Genomic DNA, 22,580 nt, shown 5'->3' with positions numbered 1-22,580 from the left:
TAGTATTTGTTCCAAGCACTGTGCTAAGCGTAAGACTGCATTATTTCAGCTAGTCTTCCTGACAATCCTATGAAGTTGACTGTTGCTGTTTTGTTGATGTTATTTGGGGCATCTTAGTAATTTGCCCAAGGTAGCACCTAGTAGAGCTGGGATTTGCATACAGGTCCACCTGACTACAGACCCTGTACTTTACTGACAGTGCCCTCCCTCACTCAGAAGCCCACAGCTGGCTGGGGAGGGAGGAGGCAAGATATGGGGGAGAAAAAAGTTGTCTTATCACACACCAGGCACATATTGAGAATGATGAAAAAGGTCATAGAATCAGTTCTCTGACAGGAATATGTTATTAAGAGTTAGATTTTAATCATCCAGAAGAATGTATCGTGTTAGATCTTTCTAATCATGTACTAGTAATGAAAGCGTTGCGTTGGGCTTTTCTTCCCCAGTATCAAATGCGACTCTACTGTGAGCAGAGAAAGCTGTCAGCGTTTCTTGGCACGGGTTACAGATCACCTGCATGTCACAGACACCGCCTCTTGTTTTACAGATTTGGCAGCAGTATTTTGCAGCGAAAGATACGGTCTTCGCAGTTATTCCTGTAAGTAGTTTGGAGGGGAAAATGAAAGTGTTACAGCATGGAGGTCAGTGCTCCTACCTTAGCTGGCAGTTCCTTTGCTTTTCCTGTGTTTATTGCCTCTTGAGAACTTGGGTTTCACAACTCTGAAGGTTTTTATTATGCCCTAAGTACCAAAGGTTGGAAGCTTCATATGCTATATTTATGGCTCTTGCTTTCCCTCTTTCTGGTTTAGAAATGTCTCTGAGTCAAGTCTCTGACAGCGGAGAATGGTATAAGTTCATGTGGTGAATAATTTCCAGGTGCTTTTTGGTTTTTGGTTTGTTTGTTTGTTTGTTTGTTTGTTTTGAGGGGGGAGCCCTGTTTTCCAAACAGGCTGTTGGAATTTAAGACAGCATCTCTAACATAGCTTGCTTTCTTCTTGTCTATAAAGGGACCTATACCAGAGCTAACCTGGAGCCTTCTCCTTTCTCTGGTGTTGCCCCTTATCAAGTGGCATTTTCTTGGGTTTTCCTCTTCCTAAAATTGCTGTCTTGGAGTTGGTTACCAGTCATTGCCTGACCATTAAGGTTTGTGACTGGGAGGGGATGCTGCTGGCTTCTCTGGCTTAATGTCCTGTTCACCTCCACCATAAGAAAGCATTTGAAGTATTGGAATTTGAAAAATTAAACTAATTCTTTCATTATTCTTCTCTGAAGAGGAAATGGCTTAGGTTAAATTTATATCAAGCATACAAATATATACTGAACTTTTATGATTAACTCTAAGATTAAGGAGTAAAACATGTGGGTAGAAAAAGTCAGGTCTTTTGGTTGTTATGATGGTATCACTGGTTTTTTGTTATTGTTGTTGTTTTGTTTTGTTTTTTGACAGGCAGTTAGAGAGACAGAGACAAAGAGAAAGGTCTTCCTTTTCTGTTGGTTCACCCCCAAAATGGCCGCTACGGACAGCGTATCTCGCTGATCCGAAGCCAGGAACCAGGTGCTTCTCCTGGTCTCCCATGCGGGTGCAGGGCCCAAGCACTTGGGCCATCCTCCACTGCCTTCCTGGGCCACAGCAGAGACCTGGACTGGAAGAGGAGCAACCAGGACAGAATCCAGCACCCTGACCAGGACTAGAACCCGGGGTGCCAGCACCGCAGTCAGAGGATTAGCCTAGTGAGCCGCGGCGCCGGCCCTGTTGTTTTGTTTTTTAAAATTTTATTTATTTGAGAGGTAGAATTACAGACAGTGAGAGGAAGAGACAGAGAAAGGTCTTCCTTCCGTTGGTTCACTCCTCAACTGGCCGTAACAGCCAGAGATGAGCCGATCTGAAGCCAGGAGCTTCTTCCTGGTCTCCCACGTGAGTGCAGGGGCCCAAGCATTTGGGCCATCTTATACTGCTTTCCCAGGCCATAGCAGAGAGCTGGATTGGAAGAGGAACAGCTGGAACTAGAACCCAGTGCCCAAGTGGGATGCCAGCACCGTAGGCAGAGGATGAACCTGCAGTGCCGGCCCCATCACTGGTTTTTTTTGTTTTTTGTTTTTTTAATTTATTTGTTTGAAAGGCAGAGTAAAAGAGAGAGAGGGATTTTCTATCACTAGTTCACTCCCAAAATTGCTACAATAGCTAGAGCTTGGCCAGGCTGAAACCAGGATCCAGGAACTCCATCTGGGTCTCCCAGGTGGGTGCAGAGGCCCAAGCACTTGGGCCATCTTCTGCTGCCTTCCCAGGTACATTAGCAGGAAGCTGGACTGAAAATAGAGCCACTGGGACTCAAATTGGCACTCAGAGACAGGATGCCAGCATTCTAAGTGGCAGCTTAACCTGTTGCACCAACTCCTATCTTTTTTTTAACCTCTTGGACATATGCACCCTTACCCATCTTAAGTTTAGCAGCCAAAGAATTTATACCTTTCATGAATGCAGATCTCTGATACTAATTCATTTTTTGAACAGTCCTCCTCAGCTCTCCCTCAGACTGACTTATGACCTGATGCCTCTGCCACTTGTCAGAGTTCCCCGAATAGTTCAGAGCTTTGAAGTACCTCTTCTTCAACATAATTCTGACAATGATCAGGAAAGCATAAGACTGGGTTTTCCTATCTTTCTATCATAAGAATGATTTGAAAATGATAGAACAGGAAAGATTATTTTGGTGGTATTACAGTTCTGGAATTCAGTCTTGGTCAATTTAAATGTGATTGTAGCTTTTTGTATTTTCCTGCTTGTGTGTTAATTTTTTTCTTTTCCAACTTACAGAAAGAGAAATTTGATTTGATCTGGAACCGGGCTCAATCCTGTCCAACAGTAAGTATCTGGTGACCATATAAAGATTGTTTATCAGTACTGCCAAACAAGAATGTTTCCAACCAATCCTCTCGTATTCTGTACACTCTCACATTACAGAGCTCTATTTATTTAAGAAAGATGCTCGCATGTTGTTGTATGGATAAGTGAGTTTTTCAGCCTTATGAAGTTATAAGTGTTTCGCCCAGAAAGCTCCTTTTTAGCTGGCTACCACATCTCTGCCCTTTCTAATGTAGATCATTTTTTTAAAAAGTTATTTATTTATTTCAAAAGACAGAAAGGAAAAATGCTTGCATCTGCAGTTTCTCTTCTCAGATGCCTGCCTGCAACAGCTGAAGCTGAGCCAGGCCAAAGCTGGGAGCCAGGAACTTAATCTAAGCCTCCCAGGTGGGTGTCAGGGACTCAGCTAATTTTTTTTTTTTTTTTTTTTTTTTTTGACAGGCAGAGTGGACAGTGAGAGAGAGAGAGACAGAGAGAAAGGTCTTCCTTTCCCATTGGTTCACCCTCCAATGGCCGCCGCAGCAGGCGCGCTGTGGCCAGCGCACCGCGCTGATCCGATGGCAGGAGCCAGGTGCTTCTCCTGGTCTCCCATGGGGTGCAGGGCCCAAGCACTTGGGCCATCCTCCACTGCACTCCCTTGCCACAGCAGAGAGCTGGCCTGGAAGAGGGGCAACCGGGACAGGATCGGTGCCCCGACCGGGACTAGAACCCGGTGTGCCGGCACCGCTAGGCGGAGGATTAGCCTATTGAGCCGCAGCACCGGCCAGGGACTCAGCTAATTGAGTCATCACCTGCCCTCCCACTAGTGTACATTTTTTTTTAATTAATTTATTTATTTGAAAGAGTTACACACAAAGAGAAGGAGGGGCAGAGAGAGAGAGAGGTCTTCCATCCGCTGGTTCACTCCCCAGTTGTCCACAACAGCCAGAGCTGTGCTGATATGAAGCCAGGAGCCAGGAGCTTCTTTAGTGTCTCCCACGCAGGTGCAGAGGCCCAAAGACTTGGGCCATCTTCCACTGCTTTCCCAGGACACAGAAGAAAGCTGGATTGGAAAAGGAGCAGCCAAGTCTGGATCCGGCGCCCATATGGGATGCCGACGCTTCAGCCCAGGACATTAACCTGCTGCGCCACAGCGCTGGCCCCCCACTAGTGTACATTAACAAGAAGCTTTTGGGGCTGGCACTGTGGCACAGCGGGTTAATGCCCTGGCCTGAAGCACCGGCATCCCATATGTACACCAGTTCGAGACCTGGCTGCTCCACTTCCAATCCAGCTCTCTGTTATGGCCTGGGAAAGCAGTACAAGATGGCCCAAGTCCTTGGGCCCCTGCACCCGTGTGGGAGACCTGGAAGAAGCTCCTGGCTTTGGCACAGCGCAGCTCTGGCCGTTGTGGACAATTGGGGAGTGAACCATAGGATGGAAGACCTCTCTCTCTGTCTCTGCCTCTCCTCTCTCTGTGTAACTCTAACTTTCAATAAATAAATAAATCTTTTAAAAGAGAAAAAGAAGCTTAAAAAAAAAAGGAAGACATCATCTGGCATGTCCACATCCTATATTGGAGTGCCTGGGTTTGAATACTGGTACTTTTTCTAATTCCAAATTCCATTTTTTTTTTTTTTAAAGCAGGCTTTTTTTTTTTTTTTTTTTTTTTTTTGAGAGGCAGAGGTCTTCTACCCACTGGTTCACTCCCCAGATGGTCACAACGTGCCATATGATGCCAGGAGCTTCTTTTGGGTTTCCAAGAACTTGTGCCATCTTCTACTGCTTTCCCAGGCCATAGAAGAGAGCTGGATTGGAAGTAGAGCAGCCGGGACTTGAACCAGCAACCACATGGGATGCTCACACTACAGGCTTGGGCTTTACCCACTACGCCACATCAACAGCCCCCCAAGTGACATCCTAACTACTATCTCAAATGTCCCTAATTTCTTTTAGAAAAAGATTTATTTATTTACTTGAAAGGCAGAGTTATAGAGACAGAGGGAGAGGTCTTCCATCTGCTGGTTCACTCCCCAAATACTGCAATGGCCGAACCTGGGCCAGTGTGGAGCCAGGAGCTTCTTCCAGGTCTCACGTGGGTGCAGAGACCATCCTCCACTGCCTTCCCAGGAGCATTAGCAGGGAGCTGCATCAGAAGTAGAGCAGCCAGGACTCAAACTGGCACCCATGAAGAATGCCGGTGCCCCAGGCAGCAGCCCTAAATGTCCCTAATTTTTTTTAAATTATTCAGTTGAGAGATAGAGAGAAAGCTCCTATGCTCCTATTCACTCCCCAAATGCCCGCAATGGCTGGAGATTTTGAGGAAAGGTGAAGGGAGACCACAGCCAGGAGCCAGGAATTCAACCTAGGTCTCCCAGTGGGTGGCAGGAATCAAAATCCTTGAACCAGCACCACTGGCCCCTCAGGGGCTGGCAGGAAGTTAGGCAGGAGCTGGAGGCAGACACTGGATCTAGACGTTCCAGTAGGGTATGCAGGTGTGCTAACCAGTGGCTAAACCACTGTCCAAATGCCTGCCCCTCTGTTACAGGGCTTATCTGTCAGAAAAGTGCCCATTGGAAGGCCCTGTTTTGGGGGGCCAGTTTTCTTTGTAGTTTTAGCCATGCTATCTTGGTAATACGTACCTAAAAGAAGTTATGAGATTGTTACTGGAGAAATGACCTCCAGTAAGGGCTATGAGAAGGAGAATGGGTGAGGTAGACTAGTGGACATGGTATCACTAATGCTTACTGGGGTTTTCGAGAAAATTTCCAAACACTGCTGACAGGAAATAAAGAATACTAAGTATATGGAAAAATACACCATTTCATGGCTTGGATGACTCAGAATTATTAAGATATCAGTTCTTCCCAAATTAATCTCTACTTAGAATACAATCTCGGCCGGCGCCACAGCTCACTAGGCTAATCCTCTGCCTGCGGCGCCGGCACCCCAGGTTCTAGTCCCGGTCGGGGCACCGGATCCTGTCCCGGTTGCCCCTCTTCCAAGCCAGCTCTCTGCTGTGGCCTGGGAGCGCAGTGGAGGATGGCCCAAGTGCTTGGGCCCTGCACCCCATGGGAGACCAGGAGAAGCACCTGGCTCCTGGCTTCGGATCAGCGCAGTGCACCGGCTGCAGCGCACCGGCCGCAGCGGCCATTGAGGGGTGAACCAATGGCAAAAGGAAGACCTTTCTCTCTCTCTCTCTCACTGTCCACTCTGCCTGTCAAAAAAAAAAAAAAAAATCTCAATCAAAATTTCAATGGGCAGTTTTGACAAGCTAGTTTTAAAATTTAATTTGATATCCAGAGGACCTGGAATAGCTAAAACAATTTCAAAAAAGAATAAAGTTAGAGGACTTATTTTTTCTGATTTTATTATAAAAGATATAGTAAGGAAAACAGTGTTGTATTGGCATAAAAATAGAAATACAGATCAATGGAACAGGGTGCAGAAGCAGACCAACATACATTGGTTGGTTGTCTTTCAACATGGTGCCAGGGTGATTAAATGGGGAAAGGATAATCTTCAATAAGTGGTGCTAAAGCCATTGGCTATCTATGTGCTTAAAAAGTAAATCTACCTGGGGCCGGTGCTATGGCACAACGGGTTAACACCCTGGTCTGAAGCACCAGCATCCCATGTGGGCGCTGGTTCGAGACCCGGCTGCTCCACTTCTGATCCAGCTCTTTGCTATGGCCTGGGAAAGCTGTACAAGATAGCTCAAGTCCTTGGGCCCCTGCACCCACATGGGAGACATGAAAGAAGCTCCTGGCTCCTGGCTTTGGATCAGCACAGCTTCCAGCTGTTGCGGACAACTGGGAAGTGAGCCAGTGGATGGAAGACCTCTCTCTCTCTGTCTCTCTCTCTCTCTCTCTGCCTCTGCCTCTGCCTCTGCCTCTCCTTCTCTTTGTGTGTAACTCTGACTTTCAAATAAATAAATCTTAAAAAAAAAAAAACTCCCTTTAACCTTACACTACATATAAAAACTAAATCAAAATAGATCTGTGATTACTTTAAAATTTACTATATAAGGGTAAAATGTCATTTTGTATTCAACTATTGTTTGTAGCTGTTGTCTGTATTCTCACCAAACTAGGAGGTTTTTTGCTTTTCACTTGTTAAACTTCTTATTTGGTGAAGCATTAAACCTTTTTTACTGTAATATAAATTTAAAAGATATTATCTCAAAAACTAAAAAGAAGAAAAGAGAGAGGGGGAAGTAGGGAGGAAGGGAGTATCATTATATTCTTAGAATTGTGTTTATGAACTATATTGAATCTGTTAAAAACTAATTAAAATTAAAGAAGATTTGTTTGTTTGAGGATCAGAGTTGCAGAGAGAGTTCTTCTGTCCCTGGTTTATGCCCTGCATTGCAGCAACAGCCAGGTCTGGAGCAGGCCAAAGCCTGGAGCTTCATCTGGGTCTCCCATGTGGGTAGCAGGGGCCCAGGCACCTGGGTCATTCGTGGGGATCAGAGGTGGAGCAGCTGGAATTCAGGCCTGTGCCCATATGGGATGCCAGCATCCCAGGTAGTGGCTTTACCTGCTATGCCACAATACCAACCCCTGTAGTATTTCTTTTAATAATTCAGTTCTGGCCGGCGCCGTGGCTTAACAGGCTAATCCTCCGCCTTGCGGCGCCGGCACACCGGGTTCTAGTCCCGGTCGGGGTGCTGGATTCTATCCCGGTTGCCCCTCTTCCAGGCCAGCTCTCTGCTATGGCCCGGGAGTGCAGTGGAGGATGGCCCAAGTGTTTGGGCCCTGCACCCGCATGGGAGACCAGGAGAAGCACCTGGCTCCTGGCTTCGGATCAGCGCGATGTGCCGGCCGCAGCGGCCATTGGAGGGTGAACCAACGGCAAAAGGAAGACCTTTCTCTCTGTCTCTCCCTCTCACTATCCACTCTGCCTGTTAAAAAAATTAAAAATAAATAAATAAATAAATAATTCAGTTCTGACAGTTACAAATTGTACTAAATAAAATGATGATATAATCATGTAGTGTCATGGTTACATTATGTTATAAAGCTAGGGAAAAAAATTTCACTGATCTTAAAAACTCAAAGGGAGAGCTCAAATATCAACCTTGGCCATATAAGTAAGGAGAAACATGGAATTCTAGGCTTACATAAATCTACCACTCTTGGGGCTGGCGCCATGGCACAGTAGGTTAATCCTCTGCCTGCAGTGCAGACGTCCCATATGGGCGCCAGTTCTAGTCCCAACTGCTCCTCTTCCAATCCAGCTCTCTGCTATGGCCTAGGAAAGCAGTGGAAGATGGCCCAAGTCACTGGGCCCCTTCACCCACTTGGGAGACAGGGAAGACACGCCTGACTCCTGGCTTCGAATTGGCCCATCTCTAGCCATTGCAGCAATTTGGAGAGTGAACCAATGGAAGGAAGACCTTTCTCTCTGTCTATCTCTCTCACTATCTGTACCTCTCAAATAAATAAAATCTTAAATAAATAAATAAATCCACCACTCTAGTGAAGATCATGTATTGTTTTTTAATACTAGCACCATTTAATGATTGAGGCTAAATAAAATGTAGTTTCTTCAATTGTTTTTCAAAAAAAAATCTAATGTTTCTTGGTAGTTAGTCTAGAGCTGCACTCCAATATTAGCTTCAGCTGATAGAATATGAAGTGATTAGAGCAATCGGAACAAGTTAATTCAGCAACATTAGAAAGTTTAGAAATTGAAAAAGACTCAAATAGTCATCGAGAAGAATAAATTTTTACAGTAGAATTCCAGATGATGAAAAAAATTAATGGATCAGAGTTATCAACACAGATAAATCTCAGAAGCATAATGTGAAGTAAAAAAAGCAACTTATAAAGACATGGTATGATAAGTGAAGTTTTCAGTCATGCAAACAGTGCTATTTATACATTTAATATTTATACATTATAACATTTATAATTTTTATATTATAACATTTATAAATTATAACACTTATACATTAAAAGTTGACTGTAAAAATTGACCAGGAATGAGAAACCAAATGCAGGATAGATGGTCGCTGTGGAATGGGATTGGAATAGGGTACACAGAGATTCTCAATTGTATTTCTGATGCTTGCTTGCTTTGGTGGCTTGAGAAGCACATGCAGATGTATTATGTTATCATAAATTAGTTTTATAACTTCAAAAAATGTTTTAAAAGCCAAACATTGAGAAATGAAGTGAATGATAGAGGTGCTTAAACTCAGAGCAAATAACATCAGTTATTCACCAACCTCCTTGTATGTCTGTTTCCCACAGTTTCTGTGTGCACTACCAAGAAGGGAAGGTTATGAGTTCTTTGTAGGACAATGGACAGGCACTGAACTCCACTTTACTGCTCTTATAAATATTCAGGTAGGTGGTTTTCTTCCCTCCCCTAGAGGAAGGGTCAGCCTGGGAAACTTACCGAGGATTGGGTGCACAGAATACTAGCTCCCGTAGTTTTTGCTGTGGGAATGATGAGTTGTCATACTTGGTATGTTAAGTTAGTTTCCTAAGCCCTGCTCAATGCCTAGAAATTAGATAAGACCCAGAACAGCTTCTCTGATTACTTTTGGCTCTCTCTCATCTCTTCGCCCAGCCTCTATAGCACTTACTGTATATACTTCACTTAACAAATATGGCTAAGTTAGGATTATTATTTTTTAATTTATTTGAGAGGCAGAAATAGAGCTCCCATCCACTGGCTTATTCCCCAAATGTCTGAAGTCAGGAATGCAATCCAAGTCTCCTGAGTGAGTGGCAGGAGCCCAGTTACTTGAGCCATCGCTGTTGCCTCCCAGGTTCTACATTAATAGGAAGGTGGAGTCAGGAGCTGGTGCTGGGACTTCACCCCATACTCTGATGTGGGAATGGGTCTTAACTGCTAGGCCATCTGGTACCTATTATGTAGCAGATGTTTTAGATACATTTTGTAATTTAATCCTCACAAATGTGTCATGAGGTGGTTACTGTTATTTGTATTTACAGTGAATAAAGGGGGCTTGAAGAAGTTAGCTCACACTGCTGCTAAGTGCTAGAACTGGGTTTGACACCAAAGTCTGTGACCTTAACCTTTATGTGGTTGTGTTGGGAACTGTGCTAGGACCTGGAGATCTATGAGACAAAATCGCTACGCTAATGAAGCCCATACCCAAATGTAGGAGAAAGATCCAGAAACAGAATTATCATAAAAATGATGGGTGTAATGATAGAATTATGATCAAAATGATTGTTGTAAGAAGTGTGTTCAAGAGAACTGAGGTTTTTTTTTTAAATATACTCTTTGTTGAACTCTTAACAGAGTTAATCATATGTATATAAAGTTAATTGAAAATAGATCTTAGTTAAAAATAAGAATGGGAATAGGAGTGGGAGGAGGAAGAGGGATGAGAGGGCGGGTACGGTGGGAAGAATCACCATGTTCCTGAAGTTGTAATTATGAGATGTATGAAGTTGTATTCCTAAATAAAAGGTTTTGGGGGCGGGGAGTATTACTCATCTTTAAAATTTTAATTTTATTTTTGATACAACAAAGCTGTTTTTAAAAGGTTGCTGTAGAGTCAGAAATAATTATTTTATTAATGGACCCTTGTCATTTTCATTTAATTTAAGTTTTTTTAAGTTTGAGGAATTATTATGTAGGATGACTAACCACAAAAAATAGACTTTTAATAATTGTAATAGAGTACAAACAAAAATGGCAATATGTGTATTAATTGTCATTAAAATTCTACCTGCTTATTACTTAAAAAAAACAACTGAGAGGGCCGGCGCCGCGGCTCACTAGGCTAATCCTCCGCCTTGTGGCACTAGCACACCGGGTTCTAGTCCCCGTCGGGGCGCCGGATTCTGTCCCAGTTGCCCCTCTTCCAGGAAGACCTTTCTCTGTCTGTCTCTCTCGCTGTCCACTCTGCCTGTCAAAAAAAAAAAAAAACTGAGAAGGGGCTGGTGTTATGATGCAGTGGGTTAAGCTGCTACTTAGAGTGCCAGCATCACATATCAGAGTGCTGTTTCCAGTCCTGGCTGCTCCACTTTGAATCCAGCCTCCTGCTAATGAACCAGGCAAAGCAGTGAAAGAAGGCCTGAGTACTTGGGCCCCTGCCACCCACGAGGGAGGTTCTGGCTCCTAGGTTCGGCCTAGCTCAGTCCAGACTGTTGCAACCCTTTGGGGAGTGAACCAGCAGATGGAAAATCTCTTTCTCACTCTCTCCCTCTCTCTGTCTCTTTCTCTCTCTCCCTCTCTGTCTGACACACTGCCTTTCAAATAAATAAAATAAATCTTTAAAAAGAGCTGAGAAGCTGAGCTATTAAGAACAGTCTAGCAGTGGTTAGGTATTGATTTTTTTTTTTTTTTTTTTGACAGGTAGAGTTATAGAAAATGAGAGAGACAGAGAGAAAGGTCTTCCTTCTGTTGGTTCACTCTCTAAATGGCCGCCACACCCGGTGCTGCGCCGATCCGAAGCCAGGAGCCAGGTGCTTCCTCCTGGTCTCCCATGTGGGTGCAGGGCCCAAGCACTTGGGCCATCCTCTACTGCCCTCCCCGGCCACAGCAGAGACCTGGACTGGAAGAGGAGCACCTGGGACTAGAACTGGTGCCCATATGGAATACCAGCACAGCAGGCGGAGGATTAACCTAGTGAGCCGCGGTGCCGGCCCCTGGTATTGATAATTAATAGCTAGATTATTTGATAATTTATTGCTGAAATTTTTAACATGAGATGCAGGAATTTTTTTTTATGTAGTTTCCCTCTATACTATATAGGGAGTTAGCACTTAACCCAACCTCTCTTCCTAGTTTAGATTTGAGGTCTAGTAACCACTGCCCTGACCATTCTTCATAAGATTGTATTTTCATTCTTCTCCATTTCCTCCCCCAGCCGGATTATATTTTAGAACTGCAAATTCCAAATCTGGCCCATGTACAGACACTCCAGCTCTTGCTATAGTTTAAAAGAGCTCACCCTTCAGAGCCAGCCTAGGGGAGTAGATTTCAGCTGTGAAATGCACTGGCCCATTAGAGTGACAATTATGCAAGCACATTGCTTTCTTTAGAACTTGATTTGGTAGCTGCTTGTGTCATTTTGTTTTTAAATGTATGGCTATAGGCCGGCACCGTGGCTTAACAGGCTAATCCTCTGCCTTGCGGCGCCGGCACACCGGGTTCTAGTCCCGGTCGGGGCACCGGATTCTATCCCAGTTGCCCCTCTTCCAGGCCAGCTCTCTGCTATGGCCCGGGAAGGCAGTGGAGGATGGCCCAAGTCCTTGGGCCCTGCACCCGCATGGGAGACCAGGAGAAGTACCTGGCTCCTGGCTTCGGATCAGCGCGATGCGCCGGCCGCAGCGGCCATTGGAGGGTGAACCAACGGCAAAAGGAAGACCTTTCTCTCTGTCTCTCTCTCACTGTCCACTCTGCCTGTCAAAAATTAAAAATAAAAAAAATAAAATAAAATGTATGGCTACAATGAAGGATTCACTGCCTACTTTAAACATTTTCTGGGAAAAAAGCCAAACCTTTTCCAATTGAAGACACAAATAACACAGCAGACTGTCAGTTTTACCACGCCTTTGCAATACTGTCTTTGCCCCAATATACCAGTCCTCCAACTAACCCACTAGCCACCCAAGGGGCTGTTACAAGCCAGAATTTCCTCCAGACTCTGTATTGCTTTGAAATTGCAGTTTGCTGTAGTGGTACCTTGTGGAGCCTTGATTAGTGTTCCTTCTTGCAGACCCGAGGGGATGCTGCGGCCAGCCAGTTGATTTTATATCACTACCCTGAGCTTAAGGAAGAAAAGGGCATTGTGCTGATGACAGCAGAAATGGATTCCACGTTTCTGGTAAGAATCAGTGTTCACCTCTGCGGATTTACCTAATGCTCTGAATGGTGTTAACACTTATTTCAAAACTCATGAGGTAAAATTCCATAGACATTGTTTCTTATCTTAAAGCTGAAAATAATTGTGTTTTGCTCTGGTTCTTACAAGTTGAAGTTAGTACAGATTCTCAGTCACTTATTAACAATTCTGAAATCCACAGCTCTGAAAACAAAGTTTTTCATACTCATTTGGTCACAAAACGTCTCCTGACTTGAACTCATTTGATAGCTTAAATGGATGTAGGACATTTATAGTCCTTATTAATCCCCTTTGGTATGCATTTTGTTAGGAAAATATTCATGTTGGATTATAGGGAGCTGCATAATATACAGTTTAACAGTATTTATAGTTATAACTTGTCTGAAATCCCATAATTCTGAATCCAAGCCTCAAGCCATAGGAGTTTCAAGTAGGAAATGAAACTCCTATGGGCCGGCGCCGTGGCTCAACAGGCTAATTCTCCGCCTTGCGGCACCGGCACACCAGGTTCTAGTCCCGGTTGGGGCGCCGGATTCTATCCCGGTTGCCCCTCTTCCAGGCCAGCTCTCTGCTATGGCCCAGGAGTGCAGTGGAGGATGGCCCAAGTGCTTGGGCCCTGCACCCGCATGGGAGACCAGGAGAAGCACCTGGCTCCTGGCTTCGGATCAGTGCGATGTGCCGGCCACAGCGGCTATTGGAGGGTGAACCAACGGCAAAAAGGAAGACCTTTCTCTCTGTCTCTCTCTCACTATCCACTCTGCCTGTCAAAAAAAAAAAAAGAAAGAAACTCCTTGAACAAGTAAATGGCTTTTTTAAGTGTAGGGAGAAGTTCAAAGTCTAAAATAATTCTCCATCTTTATCTTTTCCATACTGTACACATGTATAACATGCATCATGTGTAGTGATTTCTTTTTCTCCTTTTCCCATTCCCAATTGAGAATCCTTAGGACAGACCATGGACCATATGCTCCTAGCTAATGAGTCCCGTTGTCTTCTCTGCACATCCAGGTACCAAAAGCAGTTTTATGATTACCACATAACCTGTTTGTCTAGTCCTTGCTCATTTCAGTCTCATCTGTTGGCCACAGGTTAACTTCAGGATGTACTCAAAATATTGGGCACCTGAGAGCCTCTTCCCTCTGATATTTTTCATTAGCACCCACATATTTTTGCTTTCTCTTACCAGCTGCTTAGAGGAGAAGAATAAGTGATGTCATTCAGCTAGTCCCCCGCAAGAGCAGTAGGCCCAAGCCCAGGACATGGTGGGGACTTTGCTTCCTGTTATTTCTGAAACTGTCCCATCCTTTTTTTTTTTTTTTTTTTTTTTTTTGACAGGCAGAGTGGATAGTGTGAGAGAGAGACAGAGAGAAAGGTCTTCCTTTTTGCCGTTGGTTCACCCCTCAATGGCCGCTGCGGCCGGCGCACTGCAGCCGGCACATCGCGCTAATCCGAAGCCAGGAGCCAGGTGCTTCTCCTAGTCTCCCATGGGGTGCAGGGCCCAAGCACTTGGGCCATCCTCCACTGCACTCCTGGGCCACAGCAGAGAGCTGGCCTGGAAGAGGGGCAACCGGGATAGAATCCGGCGTCCCAACCGGGACTAGAACCTGGTGTGCTGGCGCCGCAAGGTGGAGGATTAGCCTGTTAAGCCACGGCGCCGGCCTGTCCCATCCCATTTCTTTCATTTTTCCATCCACTGAAACTCTTTCATCGCACTCAATTGTTGGTCACCCAAAATTCTCACCAGAAATAAGGAATTGCCAGTAGAAAAGACTGGAGAAGGAATAGATTTAGAGGAAAATCTGGAGCTTATTTTTCAAACCGTTAAACTTGAGATGTCTGTTAGATAAATATTCAAGTAACAAACAGATAAATAGTCTTGGATTCAGGGAAAAGATATAATATGGGAGTTGTCAACATACAGATCGTACTTACAGCCATGGGACTTCACATAATCACCAAGGAAATAATGAAGATAAAATTGAAGAACCCTTCAATCAAAAAGAAAATGTATGGCCGGCGCCGCGGCTCACTAGGCTAATCCTCCGCCTTGCGGCGCCGGCACACCGGGTTCTAGTCTCGGTTGGGGCACCGATCCTGTCCCGGTTGCCCCTCTTCCAGGCCAGCTCTCTGCTGTGGCCAGGGAGTGCAGTGGAGGATGGCCCAAGTGCTTGGGCCCTGCACCCGCATGGGAGACCAGGAGAAGCACCTGGCTCCTGCCATCGGATCAGCGCGGTGCGCCAGCCGCAGCGCGCCGGCCACAGTGGCCATTGAGGGGTGAACCAACGGCAAAAGGAAGACCTTTCTCTCTGTCTCTCTCTCTCTCACTGTCCACTCTGCCTGTCCAAAAAAAAAAAAAAAAAAAAGTATGACATTATTGTCAAAGATGGGTCAGCAAATAAGCTGGTGGGCCACATCTAACCCACTACCTGTTTTTATAGGGCCATGAGTTAGGAATGTTTTCCACATCTTTAAATGGTTGACAAAAAATAATATGTCATGATATGTGAAAAGTGTATGAAATTCAAATTTAAGTATATGTAAATAAATAGTTTACATTAAATATTGGAACACAACCATGCTCATTCATTTACATATTATCTGTGGCTGCTTTTGCTCTACAACAGAATTAAGCAATTGCAACATTTTGCAACTGAGGCTGTATCTTGCAGAGCCTAAAATAGTTATTGTTTACAGGAACTTTTTGCCATTCAGTCTAGTAGTATGGAAGAGAAAGTAACTGAGGGGCAAGGCAGTCAAAGATGAACACAAAGGAATCGTTCTAATTGTTGACCATGGAATAGATGCTAGGTAAAGAGGGAAGTGACTATATAAGGGAGGTTAGAGACAGTAAGCATTGTGAGTCCCAGTGGAGTTGAAGGATTGTGAGTCAGGAGCGAACTAGAAAGACACAGGATATGGCTTATCTCTGGAAGATGCCAGAGCACCTGCTGCACAGCATTTCCCCCGCTCCTGCTCCTCCCTCTAGTCTGTTCACTCTCACCTAGAAACAAGTCAGTCAGGAGGCCCTGCCTTAGCCACAGCTTTTAAAGAACCAGACGTGGCAACTCACCAAAGTGTAATTACCCTGACAAGCCACAGTGTAAAATTCCTGAAGGTGTGTGCTAACTTGATCAGAGGCACAAAGGAAAAGAATCTCAAAGTGAAAGGACCAGTTAAGTGCCTGCCAAGATTTCTCAAATCAAGAAAAAGTAAAGGTACTAAGATGTGGGGTTGATCCAGGTAAGAAGCCCACCAGCAACACAGTGACTCACACAGTCCTGAGACTGTTAAACGAATTACATCCATCAGTATTGAGACAGGAGTTGAAGTTGAAGTCAACATAGTAGATGCCTAAGCCAACTATTTTAATAAACTATCAGTTGTTTTAAAAAAAAAAGTATATAGTAGGCAAAGTATAAATATTTTTCAAATTGAGATTTGGAGATTACTGATAATGGCAAGGTTTGATTTAGCTGTGGGAATAACATAGATGTTGTACAATTTTTTTTTTTTTTTAAGATTTATTTTTATTTACTTGAAAGAGTTACAGAGAGAGGTAGAGACAGGGAGAGAGGTTTTCCGTCTGCTGGCTCACTCCCCAGATGGCTGCTACGGCTGGAGCTGAGCCAATCTGAAGCCAGGAGCCAGGAGCTTCTTCCAGGTCTCCCACGTGTGTGCAGGGACCCAAGGACTTGGGCCATTCTCTGCTGCTTTCCCAGGTGCATTAGCAGGGAGCTGGATCGAAAGTGGAGCAGCTGGGACTCAAACTGGTGCCCATATGGGATGAAGGCACGCCACAGCGCCGGCCCTGCAATACTGTCTGATCTTCAGCAAAGTGTAACATCTGTCCAAAAGTGAGTCATAGAGGTCAAAAGAGGTCCTTTCTGCTTTTTGCCATTTTTACCACCTCACTTCTGGTATTCTCAATCTGCTATGCAGTTATCATCATTAAAAGAATATCCTTGGGGCCAGCGATGTGTCGTAGCAGGTAAAGCCACCACCTGCAGGGCGGTCATCCCATATGGGTGCCAGTTCGAGTCCCAGCCGCTCCACTTCCGATCCATCTCCCTGCTAATGCGCCTGGAAAAGCAGTAGAAGATGACCCACATGCTTGGGCCCTTGCATCTACATGGGAAACCCAGAAGCTCCTAGCTCCTGGCTTCAGATCGGCTCAGCTCCAGCCATTGTGGCTACCTGGGGAGTGAACCAGCGATGAAAGACCTCTCTCTCTCTGCGCCTCTCTGTTACTCTGCCTTTCAAAAAAATAAAAGAATATCCTGTCCTTTTAACATTTGACAGCATACCATACAATATACATTTTTTAAAAGATTGATTTTTTTATTTATTTGAAAGGCAGAATTACAGAGGGAGGTAGAGTCAGAGAGAGAGGTTTTCCATCCACTGGCTCACTCCCCAAATGACCCCAACAGGCGGAGCTGAGCCGATTCAAAGCCAGAAGCTTCCTCTGGGTCTCCCACATGAGGTGGTATCAATAACAAAATCGTATCAGGTGACTCCCAGGGTATAAAACAGGTGCAGGGCCCTGAGGCACCTCCATAGAGCTCGTAAAGTGTTCTCGAGTGAACACAGCTGAACTTGCCCTGCCTTCACCACTCAATCCTAAAGTAAAGGTTGATAAGTGGCTTCTGTCTCTGATTACGGTAATACACTTAACTTACTTTACAAATGGTTTACTCTTGAGGCATGCTGGAGTTTAAGAAAGGTGGAATTGATGAAGTTATTAACCTTGGTCAGTCTACCCTGTATGGGCTCACAGAGACGGTAACATGGTGAAGTAGGGGACGTATCAGCCTGGGAAACTAGAGGTCTGATTCTGGTTTCGCCACTGGCAGCCACATGACCTTGGGCCCATCCCTGGGCCTCATCTGCCTGCTTTCCTGGCCTAGTAAATGAGAACTAGGTGGTCTCCGAGGCCCCTTCCAGCTCTGAAGTTCCATTAATTTGAAGTAGCCAGCTTTTTGAGAAAAGGCTTTTGATTGAAGATCTGGTCTCAGAGATTAGGAGCTTGCTTGGTGAGAAATAACTTGAAAGATTCCCGGAGGGAATAGAGGTGAAGCACAGCTGCTGGTGTTTATAAACCCCTCTTCATCATTCTGTAGTCAGACAGCATGCTTTTGACAGTTGGTTTTCAGTAGGAATTTTCCATTGTCTTTTGGGATTTGATGTCCATATGAACACAGTGGTAGTGGGTAGGTGCCTCTGACCATTTGTAACTGCAGAAAGGGTAGGAAGCACAGGTCAGAGTTGTTTGAGGTGGTCTCTTTGGTAGGGTTTGGTTTTTGTTTGTTTTGTTTTTTTTTTTTTTTTTAAGATTTATTTATTTATTTGAGAGGTAGAGAGAAAGGTGTTCCATCTGCTGGTTCACTCCCCAGATGGCCACCTTGGTGGAGCTGGGCCAATTCGAAGCCAGTAGTTTCTTCCAGGTCTCCCATGTGGGTGCAGGAACCCAAGCACTTGGGCCATCTTCCACTGCTTTCCCAGGCCATAGCAGAGAGCTGGATCAGGAGAGGAGCAGTCAGGACACGAACTGGGGCCCACGTGGGATGCCAGCACCGCAGGTGGAGGCTTAGCCTACTGTGCCACAGTGCTGGCCCCTGGTAGGGTTTTGAGAATGAAGCCTGAGTCCCAACTCCCCTCCCCCTGTTACACAGAGTGGTTTCGTTTCCTCACCATTTCTCTGCTACTGAGCTCTTTCTCTGCTTGGGCCTTTGATGGTGTATTGCTTACAAATGGCTGTATAAAAAATAACAAAAGTTAATGGCTTAAAACAATAAGCACTTATTATCTTATCAGTTTCTGTGAGTCCATAATTGAAGAGCAGCTTAGCTGGTCAGTTCTGGCTCAGTCTCAGGAGGTACTGTCAAGATGTTGGCAAGGGCTAAGGTCATCTAAAGGTTGATTGAACTCGAGACTCCACTTCCAGCCCCACTCACATGGCTGTTGGCAGAGGCCATATGACTACTTGAATGTCCTTACATCATGGCAAGTCACTGATGTCCTTATACCCAGAGCAAGTGATTCTAGAAAGAAGCTACGATCTTTATGGCTTAATAGTGAAGTCATTTTCCATCATTTCATCATTGTCTGTTAGAAGCAAATTGCTGAGTACAGCCCTCAAGTGTATGGTTGGTCAAGAACTGAATTATCCACAAGTGAGTTCTTGGGTTGGGTAGCTATGCTTCCCCATTAAACACATACACTGTAAGATCTATTTAATAGTTGTTTAGGAACTGAACGAAGAGAGGAATTATGACATATGCACTAGTTTATTCAGCACTCACCAATGGGCAGTATGTGTTTTATCTTTGAAGAATGTATACAGAGGAAGACAAAGAAAAAGGAATAAAAGGACTAATATAGGAGGTCTTCAAAAAGTTCATGGAAAATACATATTATGAAAAAACTAGGCATGGATTTCAATTTTTTATCTTCCAATTCCATTTTCCATGAATGTTTTGCAGTCTCCTTGTTCAGTACACTGATAAGTAACATGGTGGTGGCGGGCACAGGATGATTTGGTTACGTGCAGAAGGGGTAACCTGACCAAGACTCAGGAGGTCAGGGAAGCTTTCTAGAAGCAGTGACTTTGCGTGAGGGCCCCACTCACCACAGAGCACAAAGAGCTTTGTGGCCCTGTCAGGGAAGGACCTCACTGCTCTCTCTACCTTACAGAATGTTGCTGAGGCGCAGTGCATCGCCAACCAAGTTCAGCTCTTCTATGCCACTGATCGGAAGGAGACCTTCGGGCTAGTGGAGACCTTTAACTTCAGACCAAATGAGTTCAAATATATGTCTGTCATCGCTGAGTTGGAGCAAAGTGGACTTGGAACAGAACTGAAATGTGCCCAGAACCAAGATAAGACTTAGAGCTGTCTTTGCTCCGCCTACCCAAGATCTGGTTGTGAGCCCTTCTCAGAGTCAGCCTGGCGCTGGGTCGTCTAGAGCCCATGACCCCCGGAATTCAAGGACTCAGCATCTGTAACGAGCAGTCTCTAGTGACTTCCCTGTGTGCTTGTTGCAAGAAGTGACCGTGGAGATGAGCCCTATTACTTGATATTCAGGAACAGAGATTCCCAAGTCTTCTGATGATACTTCTCAGCATACTTGAGGTTTCTTTTTACATGTTTGTGGTCCCAGCACTAGACCAAGGACCTGCAGGATTGTCTTGGTTTCCCACAGTTTCATCAGTGCATTTTGACCTCATAGCTCCCAGATGATCAGTTCTTCATCTTTATGAACTGTGGCAGGATAATAAGCTTGAAGACCTACTGTATAGTTAGGTATGGGCTTTGTATACTCTTCCCATGTGATAGTAAGCTGGCCAGAGACATAACCTGTATGTCCCATTTAGACTCTAAAACAACCAGGAAATCATTCCCATCAGCATGAAGACTTCACCTTGAAGCCCTCAGAGTTGCCATTAGTGTGGCTGTTGGGGGTCAGCAAATTTTAGGTAGAGTTAGATAAACTGATACAGTGCCTGCATATAATGAAGCTGTAGCCTGTGTCCCCTACTCCTCCATCCACGCCTGTTGGAAGCTGTGTGTTTGAAGGAGGTGAATCAGTGCAGTATAAGTAAATGAAAACACTTGTTAGGAGCAAATCCAGATCTGCCTGATTTAAAAAAAAAAAAACCTCTAAGCATTATGTGAAAAATGAAGAGAAGCAAATGCTTCCAGATTGTGGAAATTGTAGCAATAAAATAAAGCCTGGTTTACAACCTTTATTATACAAAATAGTGAAATCTAAGTTATATGCTATCAATAGTTTCAGTGCTTTGAGCCAATTTTATTAAAACTCATCTGGGAACTCAGAATTTGCTTGAAATGCCAGAAATAAGAAAATTGTTCGCCAGTGCTAGAAGCCCAAGTTTAGTTTGTAGTGTCTCTGTTGTGGCCCTACGCTCAGTGACAGAAGAGCTGGTAGTCTCACAGCGACCATCAGAACCCGAGGCCCCAGATGCCCTGGGTGTTGTTGCCTGCCCGCCTGCCTGCACTCTGCCTTTCCTTTTCTTGATCTAACACACTCCTCCTACCCAAGATCTGCTTGGATGACCACGAATATGGTGAGTGGAAGTCAATGCGTATTTGCAGTTTGTGTGTGTGTGTGTGTTTTCTTCATTACGCAAGACTTTATAGGCTGGGCCTGATCGCAGGCTTTTAAATAGGATTGTATTTCCCATTATTTTCTGAGCTGTTTCTATTTTGTTGCACCTCTGAGTCTGTGTTTAAAGAAACAGGTAGTATTTGTTTAACCTGGGGAAGCTGCCACCCTTCCACAATTTCTGTAAAGGTTGAGCTGTTTTCTTAGTACACATTCTGGACCTGCCCTTGGTCCTGACAGTTCACCTTTTGAGAAACTTGAGTCTTATCAGCCCTGCCATTTTCCTTAAAAGCCCTGTGGCCTTTTGGATGTTTTGCGTCTCAGGAATCCTTGACGTCAAGTGAGGATGCTTTCGTATGTATCCAGTTATGTTTGCTTTTCCCTCCAAATGGACTCGGTTCTCAGCCATAGTGCATTTTCATACACCTCCACCAGAGGGGAAGAAAATGATAAGAAAAGAAATAATAAATGGCTGCTCATTGTATTCCTCCCAGCTTTGCCTTCCATCCCTGTTTGCCAAAGAAGGATGTATCCATGAGTAATTACATTGGTTGTGACTGAAGTACCATCTGGCTGTCCGTTGTGTTTCTTTACCTAGAGAGATCTGGCCAAGAACTGAAAGAAAGTTGTAATATTTTAATTAATGAATCTGACCAGGTGCCTGCATGGTGTTATGGAAAGGGGAAGGGCTGTAGAGTCAAGTGAATCTGGCTTCAGATGTCAGTGTTGCAAATTCATTAGTGCTGTGATGCTGAACAGATTACTTACACAAATTGGATTCGTATTTTTTCATCTGAAAAATGGGGGTAATAATTATCTACCTCACAGGATTTTTGTGAGAATTAAATTAACGTACAGAGAAGACAATAGAACTTAGTCACGTCAGCTGCCTGCCTCTTCTCTCCTTCCCCTTCCCCTCCATGAAGACTGGTACAGAGTACCATTTCAGGTTAACAATTCTCAAAGGTTTACGACGTAGCAGAATTACCCAGAGCACTCTAAAATGCAGAGTCCCGTGCCAGCATCGTGCCCCTGCCACACACACACACCACCCCTGCTGAATGAGAATGTTTGAACGAGGTGAAAGGACTCTACTTTTTCATCCATGTTCCAGTCAGCTATACTTTGAGAACTGTTGCCTTATTTATTCTTTGCAAAATATCCACTAAGCAAGTCTTCCTTTCCTTTGGACATTGACTTTGGGATTTGGTTCTTCTGCTCTTTGTATCCCATAGTGGCCCCCTTTCCATATTCTTAATTGTATGTATGTATGTATTTATTTGGATTCTCTCTCTCTCTCTCTCTCACACACACACACACACAGATCTGTTAGCTCCTTGAGAGCTAGGATTTATCTCTGTTCCCAGTGTCAAGGATACAGCCTGGACCATTAGAAGATACTCAGTTGTTTGTTGAATAAATAAGTGACATGGATTTTAGCCAAAACATTAATCTTGTGGTTTTATGTGCACCTCCATCTAAATACTCTGGATTTAAGAGAATCTTCCCCATAGATAAAAATCTGTTGAGTAGGAATATTTGCGAACCAAGATGCCAAATTAAAGACCGAGCCTGTGTCTCGCCTCTGCTGGCATTATGTTGGTGGACAGTTGACTCGGTGCGTTTCCGTAGCAGCTCCCGAGCACCCGCTCAGCGGCTGATGTGTTGAGTGCTGGCTGCAAGAAGATGCTAGGCTGTGATCCCTGCTCTCAGGCTCTGTCAGCCACTGCCTGATTTCCTCTCGTCTGTGACGCTGCCTCATCCACTAGCCTCTGGTCA

The 22,580-nt window shown here is 44.6% G+C and overlaps 1 protein-coding gene across 3 annotated transcripts in view; it reads left to right on the top strand.

Annotated features, from left to right (window-relative positions):
- The window catches only part of ATPAF1 (ATP synthase mitochondrial F1 complex assembly factor 1), a 36,824-nt gene extending 14,560 nt beyond the window's left edge, over nt 1-22,264 (top strand). Inside the window, exons 5-9 of one of the 3 annotated variants that reach the window (XM_062191250.1) lie at nt 548-598; nt 2,816-2,863; nt 9,100-9,195; nt 12,552-12,659; nt 19,371-22,264. In XM_062191250.1, coding sequence (XP_062047234.1) covers nt 548-598; nt 2,816-2,863; nt 9,100-9,195; nt 12,552-12,659; nt 19,371-19,565 — 498 coding nt within the window. In that variant the 3' untranslated portion in view covers nt 19,566-22,264. Of the gene's footprint in view, nt 1-547; nt 599-2,815; nt 2,864-9,099; nt 9,196-12,551; nt 12,660-16,396; nt 16,951-19,370 lie in introns of those variants that run through there. The other 2 variants (XM_062191253.1, XM_062191252.1) reach the window with 2 other exon arrangements.
- Nucleotides 22,265-22,580: the final 316 nt, after the last annotated feature.

This window comes from Lepus europaeus, chromosome 5, assembly GCF_033115175.1.
Source record: "Lepus europaeus isolate LE1 chromosome 5, mLepTim1.pri, whole genome shotgun sequence".
NCBI classification, from domain to species: domain Eukaryota; kingdom Metazoa; phylum Chordata; class Mammalia; order Lagomorpha; family Leporidae; genus Lepus; species Lepus europaeus.
This window is presented reverse-complemented; position numbering and strand designations above follow the sequence as displayed.